Source organism: Drosophila simulans, chromosome 2R (genome assembly GCF_016746395.2).
Source record: "Drosophila simulans strain w501 chromosome 2R, Prin_Dsim_3.1, whole genome shotgun sequence".
NCBI classification, from domain to species: Eukaryota; Metazoa; Arthropoda; class Insecta; order Diptera; family Drosophilidae; genus Drosophila; species Drosophila simulans.
Window position 1 is genome coordinate 18954415 of NC_052521.2, and position 22305 is coordinate 18976719.

General features: G+C 42.4%; 4 protein-coding genes and 1 pseudogene across 5 annotated transcripts; 2 read left to right on the forward strand and 3 right to left on the reverse strand.

Moving 5' to 3' along the window:
• Positions 1-942: 942 nt before the first annotated feature.
• On the reverse strand, positions 943-2850 carry LOC6735624 (lysyl oxidase homolog 3B). The gene is made up of 4 exons (XM_002082508.4): positions 2603-2850; positions 1591-2536; positions 1367-1524; positions 943-1314 (listed from the first exon to the last, which is right to left on the reverse strand). The coding sequence occupies exons 1-4, from the start codon at positions 2814-2816 to the stop codon at positions 1097-1099; spliced, it is 1536 nt and encodes a 511-aa protein (XP_002082544.2). The 5' UTR covers positions 2817-2850; the 3' UTR covers positions 943-1096.
• A 4733-nt stretch (positions 2851-7583) lies between these two features.
• LOC6735625 lies at positions 7584-8110 on the forward strand. The gene is made up of 2 exons (XM_002082509.4): positions 7584-7830; positions 7891-8110. Exons 1-2 carry the CDS (start codon positions 7705-7707, stop codon positions 8014-8016), a joined length of 252 nt encoding a protein of 83 aa, XP_002082545.1. The 5' UTR covers positions 7584-7704; the 3' UTR covers positions 8017-8110.
• A 1076-nt stretch (positions 8111-9186) lies between these two features.
• On the reverse strand, positions 9187-10385 carry LOC6735626 (trypsin-1). The gene has a single exon (XM_002082510.4). It carries the CDS (start codon positions 10336-10338, stop codon positions 9244-9246), a length of 1095 nt encoding a protein of 364 aa, XP_002082546.1. The 5' UTR covers positions 10339-10385; the 3' UTR covers positions 9187-9243.
• A 116-nt stretch (positions 10386-10501) lies between these two features.
• Positions 10502-12144, reverse strand: LOC6735627 (trypsin-1). The gene is made up of 2 exons (XM_002082511.4): positions 11246-12144; positions 10502-11180 (listed from the first exon to the last, which is right to left on the reverse strand). Exons 1-2 carry the CDS (start codon positions 12044-12046, stop codon positions 10863-10865), a joined length of 1119 nt encoding a protein of 372 aa, XP_002082547.1. The 5' UTR covers positions 12047-12144; the 3' UTR covers positions 10502-10862.
• A 2387-nt stretch (positions 12145-14531) lies between these two features.
• Positions 14532-15558, forward strand: LOC27207058 (annotated as a pseudogene). The gene is made up of 2 exons (XR_006541552.1): positions 14532-14725; positions 14781-15558. The product of XR_006541552.1 is annotated as an uncharacterized LOC27207058 (transcript).
• Positions 15559-22305: the final 6747 nt, after the last annotated feature.

A 22305-nucleotide genomic window follows, 5' to 3' on the forward strand; every position in this document is an offset into this window, starting at 1 on the left:
TCCAATCAGCGTGGGTGGTTTGGTGTGCAGATGGGGTGTTCGCGTATGTGCACGTGTCTGATAGCACCAAGAACTATAACACTTGACTGAATTCTCCCGGTTATCATTTATTTTTTGCTTCCCCTGGCCGGACTTTGACTGATTTGATGATAGTTGAGTGCGTTCCTAGAAAGTTATTGCCCAGCTCCGAACAACAGACAACAAATTCCTCTTGGGGTCGAAGATGGAAATCTGCCTTCTTCGCACTTTGATTGATTTGTTAATCCACAAACGAAATACAAATTAAAAGCTTTTTGTTTTGCTCCACTCCAAGACCCGCATAAACCGCTTATGTTAATTAAATTTTAGGGGTTACTCAATGTTCTGTGTTAGGAGCCACCGCCGCAATCAATCAATCCGAGGAAAAGTCTTAGGAAGAAGTCCTTTAGGTTGTTTGTTTTTCTTATGCTTTCGCAACTTAGTTTAACGCAAAATGTATTTACATTTTTAACTCAGAACGGAAAGGGTTAAGTCATTGGTGGGTCGGCATTCTACCAAATTGATGAGTGGGGTTAGTTGCTTGTGAAAGCTTTCTTAAACAAGAACTGAGTAATCAATAACCAAAAGCCTCTTAAGATAGTTGAAAATGTATCGAGGGTCCACTTAGAAATGAACTTTTAATGGTTGGCAATTTTAATGCAGTGAATTTTCTTGTATATTAAATAACTGAATAGTTAAAACATGCTTATAATAATCATATTTTTATTTTACCCTTTTTATGCACACCAATATTTCGGTTTCTCCATGTTGTTTTGACTTATATCACTGTTAGTTCCACTTGAACACCTCTATAAGTCTCTGGCTATCGACACCTGATGAATGCTTGGCTGGTTCCAAAAATCGTGGTATCTCAATGTCGGTGACATGTTTCCACCCCAACGACTTTCAAGTTCAGTTCAAGAGTTTTCAGTTGTGCACATTTAATTATATCGCATGCGAGTTAGGGTTAAAGACATAGGTGTAGAAAATATACAAGCTCCCTTTGGTTAATCGTTGTATTTGGCACTTATTGATTTGGTTCCAGTCCACCGCCCACTTAATCTTAACCATCCACCCTTCAAGGTCTCCCCATCTGGCAGTTTTGCACTCTGGCAAAGTTTGTGGTGTATATCAGATCGCAGATGGCAGCGTTGTTATCATAGTTCATCTCGGCCACCTTAAACTCCGGATTAATGGCTATTTTGAGGACATAGGTGCCGGGAATCAGGTCTGTCACATCCACCCATTGGCAGTCCAAATTGTACAGGTACACATCCGAGCAGTTAATGGATATGCCTGTAAACAGGTTAAATTGGAGTTTAAATACCTGGGATATAGTTAACCTTACCTTGATCTCCATAGTTGGCGCAATTGTATTTCTTGGCAACTCCCGGCAGACAATTACTGTCCTCCAAACAGAAAGATGCCTTGTGTCCCTGAGCCACTTTGTGTCCTCTTAAATCGAAGATATCAAAGGTGGCAAACACCTCCATGCTGTGAAAATGCCTAAGGAATTTCGATAGGAAATGGTGTAAAGTATAGATTTGCCAGTATTTTTCACTGTGTACTCACATATGGCACATGTGCCACTCCCATTGGCTCTTCTCCTTGAATGGCCGGAAATCCGCATTGCCCGCATTGATGGCAGCTGCCGTAAACTTGAGCAATCGCCTAGATCGATAGCGCCAGTGGGGATCATCCCGCTGGATTTGATACGCCTCGTTGGCCACACAGTTTTCCTCCATGGCGCACTGCATCAGCAGCATGGGTCGATCCTCCAGATGGGCCGTCTGTTCGATTTCCAGATAATCCACCACCAGATCGGGGGCGATATAGTCACAGATCACAGCGGCCACGTGCTGCCGATTGCCATGGCAGCTGATGATACCCTGACTTGCATCATGATGCAGGCAGTCAGCCAGTTCCGTTTCGTTGCCATAGCACTCGCTGCCACTCAGCACGGGTCTTGACACATTGGAGCCACCAAAGAAATCGGTTTGGAAGGCCTCACTGGCATAGCCCAGGCCGAGCTGTCGGCACACGACATTGGCCTCCAAAAGTGACCAGCCATCGGCGCACACACTGCCCCACCGACCGCCATCCAAACTGACCTCCACACGTCCCTCGATCCGCGATCTTCCGCCTCGCAGTCTTACATATAAACGTGATCGCGAGTGAATCGGGTATTTGGGCAAATCCTCGTCGCGGATGATGGGTGTTGCCACGGGGATCAGTGCATTTTCCGGTGGATAACAGACCACGCCAGCCGCCTCTCCAGGTTCACAGTCATTCTCGCCCCAGCCCTCAAAATGGCAATCCACTAGTTCGTGCTCGTGACCTTCGCAAAAGAGGTTGTCCATCCAAAAGCGACGACGAGCGGGTCCAAAGAAGCCACTTCTCGTATACCTTCGCATGCCGGGAAATCCCAGTTGTCGGCATACAATGTCTGCTTCAGTGGAATCCCACTCGTCATCGCAAACTGCTCCCCACTTGCCATTGTGCAGGACCTCAATGTTGCCTAAAAAGATATTTAAAGGTGAAATAAAGCAGTAGTGGTAACCATAAACTGAGCCCAAATCCTTACCTTCGTACTCATTATCTCCGCCCACCAGTCGTATGGCTCCCTCCTCCTTGTTCAGGACCTTTGTGTACCTGTGCACCAAGCGCTGGCGCTCCAGTCGAGCATCCTCCAAGGATCTATGCTGCACGACTGCATCTGCCAGGTGAATGGCCAGTAAAGTCAGGCACACAAGCGTGGGCCCCATCTTGAGGACCTTTCGATCTTCGAGTGCGCACATTTGTACGCCGCGGCGTTCGCATGAGAACTGAAGCTTAACGCAAACATTTGAACGGCAACAGAATCATTTAACTATGAACTGGCCAGATACAAAGATACATAGATAGACGGCTAGATGGGTAGGTAGGTAGGTGGCTTGTTAGGTACATATTCAGATATCTGATGCGGTTCAGAAGCTCGCTCATCTGACGTCATTGGCCGACCGACGAGGGCGCAGATCGAGAGTTAATATCTGGAAAACCAAAGCTGAGAGTGCGGATCGCACTGAGCACCGAGCACCGATGTCGGCTATATCCACTGGCGATGCCAAATCCGGAGCTGAATCTATTTCCCGCACGTATGCATGTCACTTAATGAGTTTTTCAATTTGAGGCAACACTGACATTGCCGTTGTCTAAGCGAATTGGCCAATGCTGCACTGAGAAAAATGCCTAACTAATTGACTAACAAATCTCAGTAAGGGAAGCATATAGTATTTCACTGTGAATGTAACAACGCAAAAAACATCACCAATTTTGTAAGATACATTTGTATCTTAATGATTAAATATGAAAATTTGTTCGGTGCACGTCGAAGGCCAAACAAATATTGCTCTATAAACAAATGCGAAAAGGAAGCACTAACCCATCTAGTTTATCTCACAACAATAAACCATTATAAAATATTTCTCACACCCATTACAAACATTTAATGAGAGCTTTGTTTGAACCCTGAACCAGCCACCTCCTCCCAGCCGTAAAATAATGCATTGCCAAATCCAAAAATGGGAATGAAAATATGGAAAACGAAGCCATAATTCCGACTCTGAGTGAACACGACCCACATATGAATACAAAACTGTTGTACGGAATTTAACTACACATTGTATGTATGTTGTATCTGGCTTTGAGTGAACAAACCGGCTAAATCATCGTCATCGTGGGGAAGCCCATTAGTTTTGGCATGCAGCCATTTGAAACATTGCATGCAACATCACGGCCCTCATGACATTGACACTGAAACCATTGCCACGGAAAAACTAAATAAAAGAAAAATAAAAGCTCACTCACTGCTTTTTTCTTTGTGGGTGAGTGTAGTGGGGGGACATGGGTGGTGGGTGGCTCATTAGAAAAAGTGCCAGTAGCATAATCGTAATTGGAAATCAAACTCGATTAGGTCAGCTGAATAAATGGATGAAAACCATTGGAGCGTGCCTCCACACATTTGCTAGATAGATTTTCAAGATCAATGTGGATCAGCAACCGGTAGTTGTCTAATCAGTTCGATGGATGAATGACAGTTCGTTGTTATAAATAACATAGTGTCATTTCCATGAGGAAAATGATTCAAGAGCATACTCAAATGTAAACTAGGTATCAAGCTCAGACAATAGTAACCTTTGATAATTAATTAAATTTTATTTCCATGTTCCTCATAAAATCCTTATTCATTCAACACTCACACATACTGATTAATGAACATTTTTATAAACAACTCGAACGCATAACTATGCCATAACAAATATGTGTGCCATTTATAAGGTCCAACATGCATAGAGTGCTATATGTATGTAAATATCCTTGGATCTGCCCGCACGAAACGATCATAAATATTGGCCAGAGAAATTAATTGGATAAACGTTTTATGATATTGAATTATGATGGCCAAAGGAGCAGCTCCATGGCTACTTGGCCATTCGAAATATTCCCACACAATTCAAAGGGGGCGAAATTTTATGAGTGCGTAAATTCCATTTGGATGGCCGCAAGGGCTAAAAGGGCGCAAAGGACATGGCGCAATCCTGGCGCACCGTCATGCACCAAGGTAATAAAATTCGATAGAAAATCGTGTAATAAAATCATTACACACAAGAACCAGCAGCAGGACAATGTCGGCTCCAGCTCCATTCGACTTGCCATCTTCTGCCAATCCGGGCACTAAAATCAAACGGGTCCACCAACGCCGCAGGCGTCTGACCAATCTGCAGCACCTCCGACTCCTGATCCTTGGGCTCCAGCTTCAGCATCAGCTCGCCTCCTCCGGGGATATAAAAAGTGCGGCAACGTGAGGCGACAAGTCTGGAGCTGCGAGGAGCCTCCTCTGGCCAACAATAAAATGCGAGATTCGAGGAGCGGATGAACAAGAAGTAACGACAAAGTGGAAACCAGCGGGAAAATAATTTGTGTGGGAGTTAACCACCCCAAGGGGATGATTTCCACTGCCGCAGATGAGAAGGAGCAGGAGGAGGATAAGAAGGAGGAGGAGGCGTCGGAGAACAAGGCCCAGAACGGATAAAAAGATAAAAAATGGTAAAGGGATATTGAAAGGCGGTAAATTGCTTTATTACTTAAGTGAGCCAGAGATGATTAGGTTCGCGCTGGCCGCGGTTGCTGTTGCTGCAGTTGCTGCCTTCGGGGGACTCATTAAAACGGAGTTCCTAAACCGGACTTAGGAAATTGAAAATGAGAAAGGAAAACGAGCAAAAAAAGAACAAAGGCCCTAAGTGGTAACAAAGTCTTAACTTGTAATAATATAGTTAGAGCAAGGGATTTGTTAGTTTAAGCTAATATTTAACTTATGATAGAGTGTTGATTTCTAGGAAGATAGATTTTGAGATATAAACTTTATCTTCTATGGCTATAAAGTACATCGCAGCTCTTGCAAAGCCCATTCTTTCTCAATTACTAACTGAGAACCATAACTTAATTTGCAGCAAAGACATTAAATCTTTTCATAATGATATCATACAGTCGTATCACACATAGCGTGGCTCATTTGGACATTAATAAAATTGGATGACGCGCTGACAGCATAAATGTCACCGAAAATGCTATAAAAACTAAATTATAGCCGGCATAACCATGATTCATGAGCGGGAAGACCTCAAGTGCCCCACCCTTCGACCCCAGCCGGCGAAAAGAAATCGTAAAAAATATAAAATGCCAAATTTGTAGCTAGCTTATGGCAAAAAAGATTATTAATTCTTAATAAGAAGGCGTGGAATGCAAAGAGGGCAGTGTGGAAGTGGAAACAAAAACAGAAATTCTATAAAAAATGTGGCAAGTGGGGCGTGTGTCTATATGGCTGCCTTGAAAATGTGCCAAAAACGCAGAAAAAAAATACAAAAAATGAAAACAAAACATTCGCAATCACTGAATGCCCTGGCTGAAATACCCCTTTTTATGGGAATGCCATAGATTCCTTTTTTTTTATTTTTTTTGTGGGCTGCGAGCACAGAATGAAACCGAACAGAAATAATAAAATTAAAATGCGCCTTTTGCTTGGCTCGAACTCAGTCAGTTGGACACAAAAAGTCCGTAGCAATGAAAATAATAATGAAATCAAAGGAATAAAAACAACAGAGACAGATACAGATACAAAAACCTACGTAGGGCCAGACACGATGGATGGGCTAAATAGAAAAGGCAGCTGGTTGAATTGAAGTCGAAGGACATTGGGAAAATTGCTGTTCGGTTCTCGAATCATAATGAGCTTTGCGAACAATTTTCGTTAGCTGAATTAGAAATTATTTCATTGGCGTTTGGAAACCTAAAACGAGAGTGGTACTGAATATTTATAAACATGTGTTCCAAAGCCTTAAAGTTGGTTTTAAAGTTTGCACGAATAATTTTAAAACTTCTTTGGCAATGTAAAAATGATTTATTGAAGCGTTCAAATTCAATGGAACTTCCTGGCAAGCTGACGACATTTTATTTCCATTGAATGGCTTCGGTGGCATGCACTCAATATCACAGCGAATGTGTTTCTGATATATTGTATTCGACTAACAGGTGGTCCTTCCGGTCTTGAATTTGTTTTACTTGTTTTAAGCACATTTTAAAAGAATTTTCAGCAACTTGCTCACAGATTTTTACATGGCAGGTTTGTGACTTCTGACATCACAATAAAATGTAAATGCAATATATGGTTAGTCATAAATCCTATGACGTCCCTCTCGGCAAAGTAGCTATATTTTATTTAACTTTATTTCATTTTAATTTCGGCTCTGCCTTTCAAATTTTCAGCCCAAGGCGCTGTCTTTTTTGCCAAGGATTTGCTACAAAACTTCGCTTATTTCGCTTTTTCTGCTGTCTGTCTGCCCAGACAACGTGTGTAAATATTTATTTTAGGGATACTGAAATTCTTGTACCCTTGTAAGACTGTAGCAACGAGCAACTAAAAATATATTCACAAAATAAATGCCAACTTACGCCGAGAGAGTCAATAGAATTGAGTTTAAAATGTGCGCATGGAAATCAATTAATTTTTTGTCCCAGTTGCCGCTAATTGAATTTGCCCATATCGCAAAATACACTACTGAAATAATAAATAATAAATCCAGTGCTCCATTGTTCGCCGGAGAAACGCTGGTTTGAAAAATGTAGCGAGACACATGTTCCATATCATGGAATTTGTCCCCGTGCCGGCTAAATGAATTATGTAACATGTCTAGCCATTTAGTGCCATAATTCAAAGCAATCTATGCCAGCCCAGACAAAATAGTGCCCATCACTGGGCGTCCTCCAATAAAAATGGGGCGTGGCAGGGCTTTATGTGAGAACCTAAATTGCACGCAGTCCAGACAAATTGCATTTGCATAGCGTAATTGGAAAATGTCGCGTACGAACAAAAAAAGTGATTGAAAAACTATAATTTGTGCGGCGGCTTTTGGGGGGCTGCAATGAAAGACATATCTAAATGGATCAAAATAGGGAATGTTTTTAATTGTGCTAATTTTAATTTACTGTTTACAAAAGAATAACATTGAAAATAAGGAGCGAAACTGGTTATGCTTAGAAAATTCAATCATTATGTATATTTTTCTGGCCCCCGTTTCCAAATCGCTTAAAACTAGTAACTCCAAATCTTAAAATCCCGTCTTAATCCATTGGACAATCTCCATCGGAAAAATGCCGGTGGCCGTGCGGCTGGTGGAGGTCTTGACCCTGATCACCATTATGGGTATGATTGCATGCATTGGTCTCAGCGTGATCCTGGCCCAAAAGACACTCAGCATGACAATTACATTTCTCGAGGTAAGCTATGAAAGTTAAACGCTTTCATTTTCATAATTTTCACCTTTCAATTGCGTAAAGCCCGCAGCGAATATTGCCGATATGGTGCTAGTTGTAACCGAGAAAATTCTGGTATCCTCGCTGCTCTGCGTTTTGAGTCTCACAAATGCGGTGGGAAATGCCCTGCATGTGGCTGGAATCGCCTGATGATCTGTATCCTACTATATATATCAAACTTTTTCTGATCGATGTTGTATGTCTCATATCCCAATATATTGCTCGCCGCACGTTTTATTATGCCATTACTGTCTGTCAGTTTTTTTTCGTTTTTTGGCCAACTCAAAGGCGGCACCGCTCACTAATATTCAATCAAACAATTTTACGCCCCAATAAACTTTTCTAACCTGCGGCTGGCCAAAACAAAAGTGCAAAAGACCAAAAATAAAATAAAGCAGAACTCAGCTCAATTGCAGCAAATTTGCGCCTGGCGAAAAAAGGAATTGGGGAATGGGGGGAGCAGCACGAGAAAAATAAATATTTTTACCACAAAAGCCAATTTGCCCGCACAAATTTAAACTTCGCTCGAGGATGTGCATAATTTTTGGTGCCTTTTTATGAACTTCCAAAGGGGTCCTTCCACTTTGTTGACAGGTTAAACGATCATGCGTTATATATCAATCTATCTACTGCCTTACATCAGCTCTCTATGTTATATTCATATGATTTTGGCAAAATATAATAATATAATAAAAATTTGTGTTTAAGTTTAGTATAACTTACTAGAGGGTATGCAATACTTCGCTTAGCGGTTATACCCTTGTTCCCTTTTCACTTTCAGCCGCCTTTAAAGTTTTAGCACCTCTTTGCAGCTGCTTATTCTATTATTTAGTTATTTATCAATGTTCTGACTTTAGTCTGGGCTGGGCTTGGGCTATGGTCCAATCCCAATGGGATCGGCACGCACAACGGACCACAAGCCCCCATCCCCCAACCAGAGTCGTCTGAAATCGAGCGTAGGTGTCTGCGGTTGTAGCTGTTTGCATGAGCATTTTTTGATTTAGTGGCAATTTCGTGTGGCAAAAATTGCCGAGTGCCCCAAGGGTAGACTTGAAAACAAGCGGATTGCAGGCGGAAATTGAGGCAGAGCGAGTGGAGGAGCTAACAAGCCGAAAACTGGAACAATAAGCAGTAAAACACCTCAGAGAAATCGGCATGTAAGTGGCGATCGCTGGAGCCAGATCATTCATTATCCTTCACCAAGAGGAGATGCCAGCGGGGAATACCAGTTGGCCTATCTATGGCCTTATGATTTGCATCACAGAGCTTTAATAACCTTACTTAATTTAGATTTTTTTTCTATTAAAAAACAAGAACATATGTAGTTAAGTGACCTTTATTTGCAATATAAAAATTGGTCGAAGAATGAACTCAATTTCAAATCAACTTATTGGCCTCCACAGCCTCGGGATCTGCTTCTGCTGCTCCATCTGCAGTGGTGTTCTCTTGGTCTCCCTGCTCGGTGGTTTCCATAGGGGAAGCTGGTTCCCCAGCAGCTTCTGGTTGGGCACAGGAGCAGGCATCCTTGGTGTTCTCCGCAATCCAATCGTTAAAGCTGCCCACTCGCGTATAAACACCCGGGGCATTCGGCTGGGCACATCCTTCGCCCCAGGACACGATTCCTGCCAGCTGGTATGCGTCTCCAGAGCCCAGGACATGCATGGGTCCACCGCTGTCTCCTTGGCAGGAGTCCTTGCCACCCTGCTCCACGTAGCCGGCACAGATCATGTTGTCGGTAATCTTGGACTCGCCATAGTTGCTATTTCGGCACTCCTCTTGGCTGAGAATGGGCACCTCCACCTCCTGGAGGGTATCCGAAATAGGCCCGCCCTCACTCAGAGCTCCCCATCCGGTGACCACGGCAGTTTGACCAGCATAATTCTCGCTCGGAGTGGGCATGCACACTGGATGCATATCGATGCCAAGACGAACTGGTTCATTGAAACGAATCAAAGCAATGTCACTGTCAAAGTTTCTGGTGCTGTACTTCGGGTGGATAAGCACCCTGGAAACACGGCGATCCACGATCTTGACGTGGCTATCCTGACGATTGTGCTCCAGCAATCGGACCGTGATCAAACGATGGTAGAAGCCATTCACACAATGGGCAGCCGTTAAGGCATACTGATCGTTAACCAAAGAGGCGCCGCAATAGAAGTTACCGAACCACATGAGCATTATCATCCAGGGATACTCATGGACCTCCGTCTCCTGACCTCCGACGATGCGATGACGGGTATTGATATTACCACAGGAGCACTCTGCGCACTCCCTTTTGGCCGGAGAGCTCCATTCCGCTGGCACCTCGGGTCCCAGGATCGATTGAATCCAGTCCAGAAAGCTACTCTGCCTAAGTTGAGCTAGATTGTTTAAGATCTTTTCAGGCTCAGAGGCGGAACGCAGAGAGGGCGTGGCACAGACCAAATCGCCCAGTGCTGTGGCAAGAATCAGCAGAAGATGAAAATTACACATGGTGTACTAACCTGGCCAACTGGCAATTGGCAACTAACCAAATGGATCCTGGTCACATCCAGCAAGAAGACTGATGAGAACCAGAAGTGCCAGCCGCCAAGCCAAAGAACTGGCTAGACCAGAATCCCCAAAGGAAACCGGCTCCCGAGAAAGGTTAGCGCACTTTATGGAAACTTTTCTTTTAATCAATAAATATAAAACAGCTTGAAAATGGAATCTTCGACGAAGCCGAAGCTGACTTACTCTTGCAAAGGTGGCAAAAAGTTTTGGAGCATATATCCCAAGAAAGTGCATAGTTATTTTCGGCGAAAATAGTTCGTTTCTTGGGATATGGGATTAGTGATTTGGGAAATAACAAGCTTTTTGTAATGAAAACTTGTCTTTCAAACGGTGCTATTGCATGTTGAGAAGACATTAGAATTATCACATTGGATGGGAGATACCAATTCTGATATAATATTAAACATTGCCAGCCAAGCAAGTGTATTGAACTATTAATAGATACAGAAATAGCCAGATGGTCGCTACTTGATCTTCTTGGTCTCCTGCTGGCAGAGGCAAGCCTGTTTGGTAAGGTTCTTGATCCAGGTTCCGTAGCGATTCACTCTGGCATAGACGCCAGGATAACCGGCCTTGGCACAGCCCTCGCCCCACGAGACCACGCCGGCGATCTGATGCTCTCGCGTTCCGCTGGCCACGATGTGCAAAGGACCTCCACTGTCACCCTGGCACGAGTCCTTGCCACCCTCGTCGTATCCGCCACACAGCATGTTATCCGTGATCTTGTTGCCATAGCGACTCTTGCGGCATTCGTCCTGCGATAGAATGGGCACTTGAACCTCCTGCAAAAAATAATATTCAAATACATTTTTATGGCTTTTTATACTTCAATCGTAAGTTCGCTCACCTGAAGGGTATCGGAAGTGGGTCCACCAACTTTGAGCGCTCCCCAGCCAGTGACAATGCCATTCTCGCCCTTGAAGCTTCTACCCGGCGTTGGCATACAAACGGGATGGAGCACCTCATTGAACTCCACCGGCTCATCCAACTTGATGATGGCTATATCGTTGTCATAGTTCCGGGCATTATACTTGGGATGCGTGATCACCTCGGACACCTTGCGGTCGATCTTTTGCATGTGCGACATCTTGCGATCATGTTCGAGTAATCTCACCGAGATTCTTTCCTTTCGGAAACCATAGACGCAATGCGATGCTGTCAACAGGAATTGATCGTTGAGCAAGGAGGCGGCGCAATAGAACCTTCCGCCATATAGCAACATGGCCACCCAGGGATACTGATGAACCTCCGTTTCCTGACCACCGACGATTCTCTTCTGTATATTGGCTATTCCGCAGACGCAGTCGCTGCAATTCCTCGGCGGATTCAAAGTGGGTGGGGCCGGAGTGGTTGCCCTCCTGGTTGTAGTGGTGCTGGAAGATGGGGCTGGTGTGGTGGTTGATGTCGTGGATGCCGCGTCCGGCATCATGGAGCTGCTGCTCAAGGTGGCCAGAGTGGCATTTTCCGAATCAGAGCTGCCGGGACGTTGGGGCAAAAGTGAGAGAACCCATTGGATAAATGTATTCTGCGATTGTTTCAGCAGGGGATTCGCTGCCGTTTGGTTCGTTGCATGATCCTGGCTGGCTGATTGGCTTGGACCGCAGCTTAAGGCCAGGCAGATCAGCAGACACAACCAGGCTCGATTCATTTCTCTAGACTTTTTCCGGCTTTCTCCACAGCGACACCACCGATTCACTCGCGTGGCTCTCGGCGAACTGATCGCCCAGCCGCTTGGCCAGCATTTGAAAGCGGCATTTCACCCAAAAAAAAGTGGTTCTGGCCGGTGGCACGTCCACTTTGCCAATCCAATCCGCACAGAGAGAAACACAGGTATACACTATACCTATAAATTTATTTTAGCCAATATTGAAGCTTTCTAGATATAATAAACGACTAATACTAATAACATAATATTTATACTAATATCTAGGGTAGTATCAATGGTAATTCTTCTATAACTTGCATGTACATTTTTAATTTATTTTATATACAAAGTATACTTCCCAAACATGGTGAGAATTTCTCGCGGTGCATTCTCGCACTCCCCTTCAATTTGCATTTGTATTCTGCGCATGCGTGGGCGCCTCAGGGCATCCACACTATCCACCGCTTGACCATGATACTTCACTCGGTTGGCTGGCAAGTAAAACTCAACAGAATCGGAGCCACTCATCCACTAAAGTGGGCTTTTGTTGTAATTTGCGCCACTGAAGTAGCGAAAGTTTTTTTCTCGCTTCAAACTTATTGAAATGAATTTTTTTTGCTTCTTTTCCGTCCAATCGATCGCTCGGCGACGCATCGTAATTTTACTTTCTTTTGATTTATATTATTGGGGCTACTTCTCGGCGATTTTGTGGGTCGGCTGGTTCCGTGTTTGTGTGTCGACAGCTATAACAGCTGACAATAAAAAAAAAACAGCAACAATGCCACTGACAACAATAAATTTGTGGCACTGTTTACATTTACATCGTTTACGTGGTTGGCTTTGCCAATTTGGCCGACTCATGGAGCTTGGGGCGTTTTAAAAACAGGCTGATATGTGGGTTAAGAACTGTGATCTTACGTAGAAGAATTCCAAATGGTTTCGAATTTTATTCAGTAATTTAAATATATACATTGCTTTTCTTTATAAGATTTCAAAAATTACATTTTTCTTTAGCAAGCCTTGTTGAGTTCCAACATTAATTACCCTTTTAGCTTCCCAAGGAGAAGAGCAATCGTCATAAAAGCAAAAATAACCTCCCCCAAGACATGAAACCGTCAGGCTGGACTTTCCTCCCAGCAGAGATTAACGATGCAGCCGACTTGTGGCATCCGCACGTGTCCACTCCAGTCGTGAGTCATATTGGTCATGGGCTTAAGTAGCCCCATTCCACTGGATCATTAAAAGCAACTTGTAGGGCTGTGGAGGCGGCGCCGTTGCGCCTGCGCCACTTGGATGACCGGCCATTGATGGATGGATGGTCGAGGGTCTGCCCTGAAAGGCGGGGAGGATCGGAGGAGGTCTCCCCGAGGAGTCGCCGGTTGGAGCAGTCATTAGTATGCGCACACATAACACTTGGCATATTAATTGTCCGCGTAATGTTGGAGGCAGATGCAGTTCGAGTGGAGCTACATGGAGTTGCAGTTGTGACTGGATGGGGGCATGGGCTTGTGGATGATGATGATGACGAACTAATGTCAGTTCAGCGGACTCTGCGCACTAGAGATGCAAATTTTAACTTTTCGGAAATTAAATTGGTATCTCAGCTTGGGTACAAATAATGGTAATATAATATAATATTGGTAATATAATAACGATATTCACCATTGTTTAGAAAATTCCCTATGGTATGCAGAACTTGATGAAATATGCCAATTAAGCGCGGGCTTTTAATTGAATTCCCGGTGATTTTTCACTTTTATTTTAATAGATCGTTAGCATCACTGGTGGGCAGTCCCATCAAAGGCATAGTCGGTTGCATTGCCCAACCGCAGTGCACGCAGTTAAAACAAAGTGCCATTTGCATAATGCCCCGGCTAGACAAAACCGAATGAAAAACGCGGAGAAAAAAAACGGGCGAACAAGTTGCATGTGTGAGCACATCTATATGTTAAATGGGAGTGGGGTTATTTACGATCCCGAGGAAGGGACCTGCACTTGGCGACGCAATTATGCAAGGCCCACTCTCCGGTAAACGTGACCACCAACAGAGTGACTCTGGGACTGATTGCCGGGAAAGCCTGTCCCTCCACCGAAGAGCTGGCTCTGGCAGATTGGCTCTGGCGGACACGATGGCAAAATATGTTAATTGGCATTGTAATATGCACATTAGATGTTGCCAACTACTAAGCGCTCATTAAACAAGCCCAAGCTCATGCTCGGCCAATTACAGCCGGCAGGTACATGGCAAAAAGTCACCAAGGATGGGTGGCATATGATAAATTGTGGGTATATGAATCGATTATGAAGCCAGATTGCCACTCCGATGCTGGGTCTATCCTTATAAGGAATGATTATAGCGAGAAAATTAATCAAAAGGTGGTAAGTAATGCTTTTATAACTAACAGTAAGTACAACTAGTGCACAAGTAACTCATCAAAAGTACATTATCATATTATAATATATCTTAAATTCAGCTTTAGTGAATCTCAGTAGCCTGTGGAATATATTTTGGCAGTCGTCAAAGGTCTGAACCCACATACCTCATTACACCTTGAGTTATTCAGAGCACCAGACCTAAATTGGATAGTTTTATGTTTTCCGGCTTTTTTGTATTTCGGTGTGAGTTTGTGAGTTTGTAACCGGTCCAAATTTTAAGTTGTGTTTTAAGTTTTTGTTGGACAAGTAAGTTGAAATACGCCTGTAAGGTAAGAACTTGAATGTTAATTCTAGTTTGCAGGTCGCTGCCATGTTTTACCATGTATCCGAACGAGATCAGTGCATCATCCAGGAATACCAAAGATGCCCCACAAGCGATGTCCTCCAATGGTAGTGTTGCGGTGGACGGCGTAAGTTGCGGTTGCTCCAATGGATCTGGCCGGAACTGCGGTTGTTCCAACTGCCAGAAGAGGCATCCGCGAAACGAGCGGAGGACATAAGGCTATCCGTGTATTTTTGGATCACCACGGTGGTTAGGAAATCGCGTTGCTCAGGGACCCGCTAATCCTGGCCACCGCAAAAATTAACTTTTCGACTAACACATTTTTGTGGAGCTATTATTGGATTCAGATTATAATAGCTCACATATGCTGGGATACCCAACACTGGGATATCCTATACTTGGATACCATATACCTTGGTACACACACTATACATTGGTAACCTATACTTTGGAACCCTAGACTTTGGTTCTCTAGACGTCGGTACCCCATACTTTGTTACCCTCGAGTTGGATACCTTCACTTGGATACCCTACACTTGAATACCCTACACTTGGATACCCTACCCTTGGATACCCTACACTCGGATACCCCACAGCTTGGATACCCCAAATACGGATAACGATTGACTTGGATTCGAAATATATAGGATAGGTTTATAGGATTACTTGAATATCCTAAACTTGGATACCCCATATTTGACTGTTATTAGGACTGCTGTTCCCAGACTCAAGAAGGAATCGATGATTTAAAACGTTTGTGAACGTTGATTAATTAAAGACAATAATACGAGCCAAATTTTCTTCCTTATTTTTTCGCAGTTTTTTTTTTTTTTTTTTTTTTGTGCGATTTCTCTGCACAATAGGCTGCTTAAAAGATAATTTCATTTCAGAAAAGTGGATCTCTTAATTCCACTGGCTTTAAGGATGTACATTTCCCGCGGCAAGCCGCAAAAAACAATTACAAAATTGTTGGGCAGTCGTTGGCTGTCTGACATGACCTGACCCCGAGTTTTTCGCCAAAACATCGAGCGCACATGTAAATGGAAAATTTTTCACAGACAGTTGGGTGCGTGTAAAAAATTTCACTTTTGATTTATGCGCGTGCCGTGGCGCAAGGTGTGGCAGAAAAAAGTAAAACAACATTTTAAAACATCCAAGAACTGGAAAATTTTGAGGTACCGCCATAACAAAATTTTCTGAATGTTGGGGGTGCATAGCAGAGGATATTGCAACATATTTGCATAGACAACCATTAGGGCAACGACGACCATTCAGCCACTCAACCATTCAAGCCATGAATGGCTATTACACCGAATAGATTATGTTTTGCTATGCACGTTAGCAACCGGCTGCCATAAAATTTTATCTGCCAAGTTAATTAAGCCGGTAGTTAGCCGTAGCCAGTCGACTACTGGGAAGCTGGCAACTCAACGCAGCTGAACTCAACTCAACTATCCTGGAATGCTCCTGGCTCTCCTGTTCATTTGCAGTTGAAAATTTAATTAGTTATTCCATTTGCGCGCCACACTCGCTTTTCATTGCGGCCATTCAGACAGCTACCTCTCATTTGCCGGTCAACCCAAAGGATTCGCGAAAGGAAAATGAAACCGAGCTTATTTTTTTTGCTTTTTTTTATGGTCTGTGGCGGTGTTGGTTTCGAAAGAGAAGGCCACGAAAGTAGACACGAATATCTGATCAAGAGTTTCCACACCTTGGCTGGGAAATCAGCAGAATCGCATCAAAGCTCACGCAAGGAAAACTTTTTTAAGGTGCATGCAACAGCCGGAGTCTCAAGTTTCAGGCTGCAACCCTAGCACGCGATTGCATTTTTTGCACAAACAGCGATTATGACCTGTACTTGTTGAAAGACTCATACGAAAATGCAACGAACAAAAAACAGCTTAAAAATGTGTAATGATTTTTTGGGCATGCTCAACATACTTGCAATAATTTGCATGCGACTCTCGAATGGCATGCAATGGATCCTACTCACGCAAGGCTTCATAATGGATTAATTACAGGGTAATGCGATTCCAGACAGCTCACACACAAGCTGGCAGCTATAAGTAATAAATAAATGAAAATGGGTTTCAAGAAAAGTCCTTCAAAAGATGCCTTTTATTATATAACATTTTCATAATAAAGCAATCAACTCACTATAAACCCAATTAGCCAAGTCGTTTTCCTTTTTGGCCAAGATGGTCACCAAAGGCGTTACATGCTTAACCACTTTCAGTGCTTGTTTGACCATCATGAAGAGCAAACATAAAAACTCAAGGAGGAACGAGCACTTCCAAATGAATATGGCTATGGGAACATTAAATGGAATTTTTAAATGCTCTTGTAACTCTCGGATGATCAGCGTTCCCATTCCCAAACTTGAGATAAAAACAAACAAAATAAATAAAAAATACAATTTGTATGCTGGCGCGACAGGTGATTCAGATTTTTTGGCTTGGGATCGGGAAGTTGCCCTCGTTTCGATCGATTGCATATTTTATGCTCCCATAACGACTCATTAATTCTATGGGAATGTAGTCGTAAACAAGCCATCAAATCTGACCCGTTATTACATGAAACGGGGGAGAAAAGAAATAAATAAATTGGTGCTATAAAATCTGGTTTGTTGACATATTTAAATGACGTAAAAATTGAATAATCAAACGACCCAAAATGGCCAATAATCTATGTATAAATACTGCTCATCAATTGGAACTCAAACCGGTTTTTCTGTTCTTATGAGTTGGTTTGATGCCAAATGACTTCAGTTAAATCTGAAACAATGCTGAACTATTAGTTCTTAATCAATCAATTCTTTAATTTAAACTGTGTGCATATATTTTATATGTACATATTAAGGCAAAAGTTATAAATAAACAAGCCGAAAAGAATATAGTTGCAAACCGCAATTAATTAACCCGCGCTTCATTTAATTGCCGCAAGTGGAGTCAAGGGACCAAAAGAGGTTCAGACCTCTGAAAAAGTATGGCACAAATAATACTCTTTATATGAGTTAAATTAATATAACAGGCAACAAGTCAGTACCCTAGCAACTTTAAAGCGAATGGTGATGTTCCATTTTAAATAAAAACTGACACAGTTTGTGGTCATAAATTGCGACCAATATTATTTTCAGCTTGATATTCCTTCACGGATGTTTTCAATAATTCATAAATTTCTCTACGCCGTAACCACAGGTTAATTGAAGCGTATCCTTGCCAACCGCAGAAAATTCAATGGGTTAAGTACAATAAAACAACGATTTTTCTTATTTTATTTGATGATGGAAGGGGAGGTAGTTAATAAAACAAAAACGTAAATTGTAAACTACACTTTACACCCCACTGAAGCATAATTTGTAAAATCGCCTAGTTAGTAATTAATTGGGGAAAATCATTAAGTTGAAATTATGGTTATGAAGTCTGGTTAATTATCGATTATATTCAATGCGGCATTTAATTGGATTTCCATCTGAACATCTACGATATTTGCATTATGCAGCTCAGAAATTTCCCGAAGGCGTTGAACGAATGAAAATTAATTTACTTGTCCAACAACTGGTTGAAATAATCATGCGAAAATTTGTCTAATTTGTGGTCTTGTCCCCTACATAATTCACAATGCAAGCCAGACTCGGCCATGACATTCTGTCCTCCGGTGTCTGCGCTCTGACATTTCGATACAAATAAGGCAGTCAAGCGGCCATTTGCTGGTTCCATGCGCATTTTCTTCATCAATGATTAATTGTTTTGACAATGTTGCAGCGATGTACCTCTGTGAGGGCCGGGCCGCCTTGCCATTTTCCATTTTCCATTCCGTCTGGCTTTCGATGTGCCGAAATATTCCGCGTGGCAAACGCAAACGCAAACCTCTGCCTCTGGTCCATGTCACATTTGTGGCCTGGCACTGATGAATGTCCCCAAATTGATGTATGATTTTGGCAGCGATGCCAAAAACCTGATGGGGCAGTAGTCTGTCTCCATTTCCACAGGCTACCCACTCTGCGAAACTGCTGCGTGTGGAAGATTTAGTGCAGAGCTTTGGGTTTTGTGGAACATTTTTGCCAAGATATGATATATCTCTCGGTATCTCTTGGTAAAGTTGAGCCAAGTTTATGGTAGTTGCAACGATTAAATTTGGAAGTATGAATTGCAAATGGATTCAGGTTTATGAACTACACATAATGAAATACATCCATTGCTATTGGTTTCAAAAGGAATACCTAATCCCTGTTCTCTTATCTTTCCAATTTAATATCTGAAAATGTCACGGACAGATAGTTTGATTTCCTTTAGTTCTGGTCTTTTCCATTCGGCTTCGGTCCAAATAAATCAGGTCTGCTTGTGTAACCCACTTGGAACAATTTCCTTTCTGGTGTATTTACACCTTCCTCTGCCTTTGGCGACAGCTAAACAAATTAAAGTTCGAAACAAATAAACTGGAGCAGTGGACAGAGAGTGGCCAAAAGGGTGGCAAACAGTTTAGTTGCCCGTTGAAACTTTCACTTGACCCTTGTCAAGCGATTGAAAGTGGGGGGGTTGACCCAAGGTGCGGGGTCAAAGACAGTCGAGTGTTGTAATCAACGGAAAATTGGCACCAGTCAACGGAACTCCTTCCAGAATCTATCCATCCGCCCCCTTAGTTTTAGTCCTGCCATCGGTATCTGTATTTGTATCTGTATCTGTGTCAGTGTCAGCATCGTTTGCGCTTCACTTCCTGCAGGATCTGTTTTTGGGGGTGGCTGCCTTGACCAACTGACTCAGTGCGAGGGTTGCTCCATTTGGCTCCGTTCTGCTGTCGCTGATAAGTCGGCAGGTTCAATAAATCGTCGCCTTAGCAAAAAATACATAGTTAGTGGATAGTTGAAGTCACTTGGAGTCCCCCACTGGGCCATTATCGTTCCGACTGAATCCAAACATGTGACCCCCATGTAATCGCTTGCCATTTACTTTATCATTTGCCAACATAAATTAGGGACTAAGCGGTTGAACTAAACTGAAAGTGGTGCGTGTTTTGCATTTCATTAAATTATAAGTGCGCTGAAAGAAATTTCGTATACTGGTTACATTATTTTCCTCACTTAACCATTGGCTAACTCTATGCTATTCTTCTCTGTGTACAAATGGGTATTTATACATAGGAAATGCTAATTAAGTGGAATGCAGCGTTGGTGCCGCATGCCAAATATTTGCAGCAGCTGACACCAGTTGGGGGTCAGGAGAACGTGCCGGTTAATTAAGCGGCCATCCAAATGCATTACATGTCCTTGCGCTCAGGTGTAATACCATTTATTAGAGAGAGAAAGGCTAGAGGATAATGCATTCTCTCAAGCTGGCAGCATTTACGTGACAGTACGCATTGGCTCCCATAGCCTTTTCAAAATGGAAGGAAATGACTTCCTCGGACCGCGTGTCCAACTAACACAATTTTTCACACCTCATCCCTAGTCACTTTTTTGGTTTAACTTATACATTTGAACCATTGACCGGGTCAACAGACCAAAAAAAAAAAAGAAAGGATGTGCAAAAAATGTAGACATTTTCTTTAGCGCAAGTCATGCATTCCATTTCCTATTTACATTTATCTAACTCTCGCCAAAAAAGCGGAGAAAAAAAGAACGGATTTAATGGAAAACGATGATGCCCAGGGTTGTTGGCCTCGTCGCTGTGGCGCCTGGCAACCCTGGTCGGCGCCACACAAAAATTCCACTCCGCATTGCGTTCAGTCCGTTTTTATTGCATGTGATTGCTTAATTTATTTGTATATATTTTAAACATTTTTCTATATTTTTTTCATAGGGTACCAGAAGGTGTTATGGGGATATCAGTACTCGAATTGTTTCAATAAAAACTGCAACTGTGTATATTACTAATAGCCAATAAAGATAGTTAATTTTAAAGCACAATTTATTGTATTTTAATTTTGGTTTCAATTTTATGAATACATAGAATATTTCATTTACACATAGCAATGCATTGGTATTACAGGGTATTTAATGTAAAGTACTATCAAATTCGGCCAGTCTTCTTAGCTTTTATTCAGTTTTGTTCCTCTTTGGTGCTGACCAAATGGTGCCAACTAGACGGGATGCGCCAAAAATTGTTAAACGTTTGCCAAATGCAATGTAAATTGGTGGCATTTGTTGGATAACATTGCGTATGCGTGATTTGTTGCAGTTTAAAAGTTAATAGACCGAAGAACATGAGACGCATAGAAGAATGAAGCCCATTACATAATAGCTCCAAATAAATGTAGTTTCAGCATATTAAATACTCGCTTATTTAAAAGTCCGCACATAAATTTAATTCTAAAATTCACTGCTCTAATAAAAAAAGCGTGGAAAAAACTGTAACGAATCCACGTAACCATACATCATTCAATTTAAATCCCTGTAACAAATTCGAATGCACGCGAATCAATTGTTCAATTGTATCCGTAGGAAAATAAATAAAATATAAGCCCAATGCTGTTAGGGATCCCGAGGAAAATGAAGAGGGAGCGGGGTGTTGGGGGAAGGCAATAGGGCGTAGGGACAACAAACAAGTTGGCGGCCATAAATAAATATCGCATAAGCCCAGAGACCAACATTGAATATAAATGTGCACTCTGTTTTCCTCTCTTTGTAGCACAATCGAGTTAATTTTGTAAAAATTCAATTTAAATAATGCCCTGGCTCCATAAAACAATAATCTCGCATGCGAGGTTCTATCTCTATGTGTGTGTGTTGTGGCAGAAAAAATTCAATTGTCTGGATTTTGTTTAAATGGCACACGTAGGTTCTTTTACCCTTCACTCTTGGATAAACTATGTTAAATATTTTGAAAAGTATGAAACAGCTTGAAGAAAGTGCACCTGTGATCAATAGCCGGGTTGATCTGGCCATGTTCGTCCGTCACTCTGTCCGTATGTCTGTCCGTCCATATTTACGCTGAAAGTAAATTGAATTTACCGCTCGAAATATTTTAATTTCCTTCGGACACGATGCGAGTCCATCGAAACCTAATAAAATGCCACAGACACGTACGCACCTCAGACATCCAGGAACGCTGAAGATGACGAGTGGGATTCCCGAATGTTGCACTGTCTACTTTCCGTGTTTCCTGCCCTCCATTTCTGCAGTCCACATATGTGGCAATCTCCTCCAGCAAATTGAAGTGACAGTTGGGGCAGAAACGAGTTGTTGCGGAAATTAATTGAATTCCCTTGAAATCAAAGGGGAGATACAATACATATAGGCTGCAATTTAAATTTCACGAAGATCGTGTAAGTAAAAAGCTCCCTGTTTTTCTGCACCAGAATATGCTATTTAAGTTTATTTTAAAATACATAATGTATCGAGCTGAAATAAAATGAAATGTTTTAAATATCGAAGTTATTTTTGGTTCAAACAGGACTATGTGGATATATTTGCCACACACCACGAAACAGGGCTGCAATTAATTTGCCATTGGCTCGGCGCTCAAACATTTTAATCAAATGACAAACCCGAAAATAATTTATTTTGTGGCACATAACTCACAGCGAACTGGAAGCCGGCAAGCGG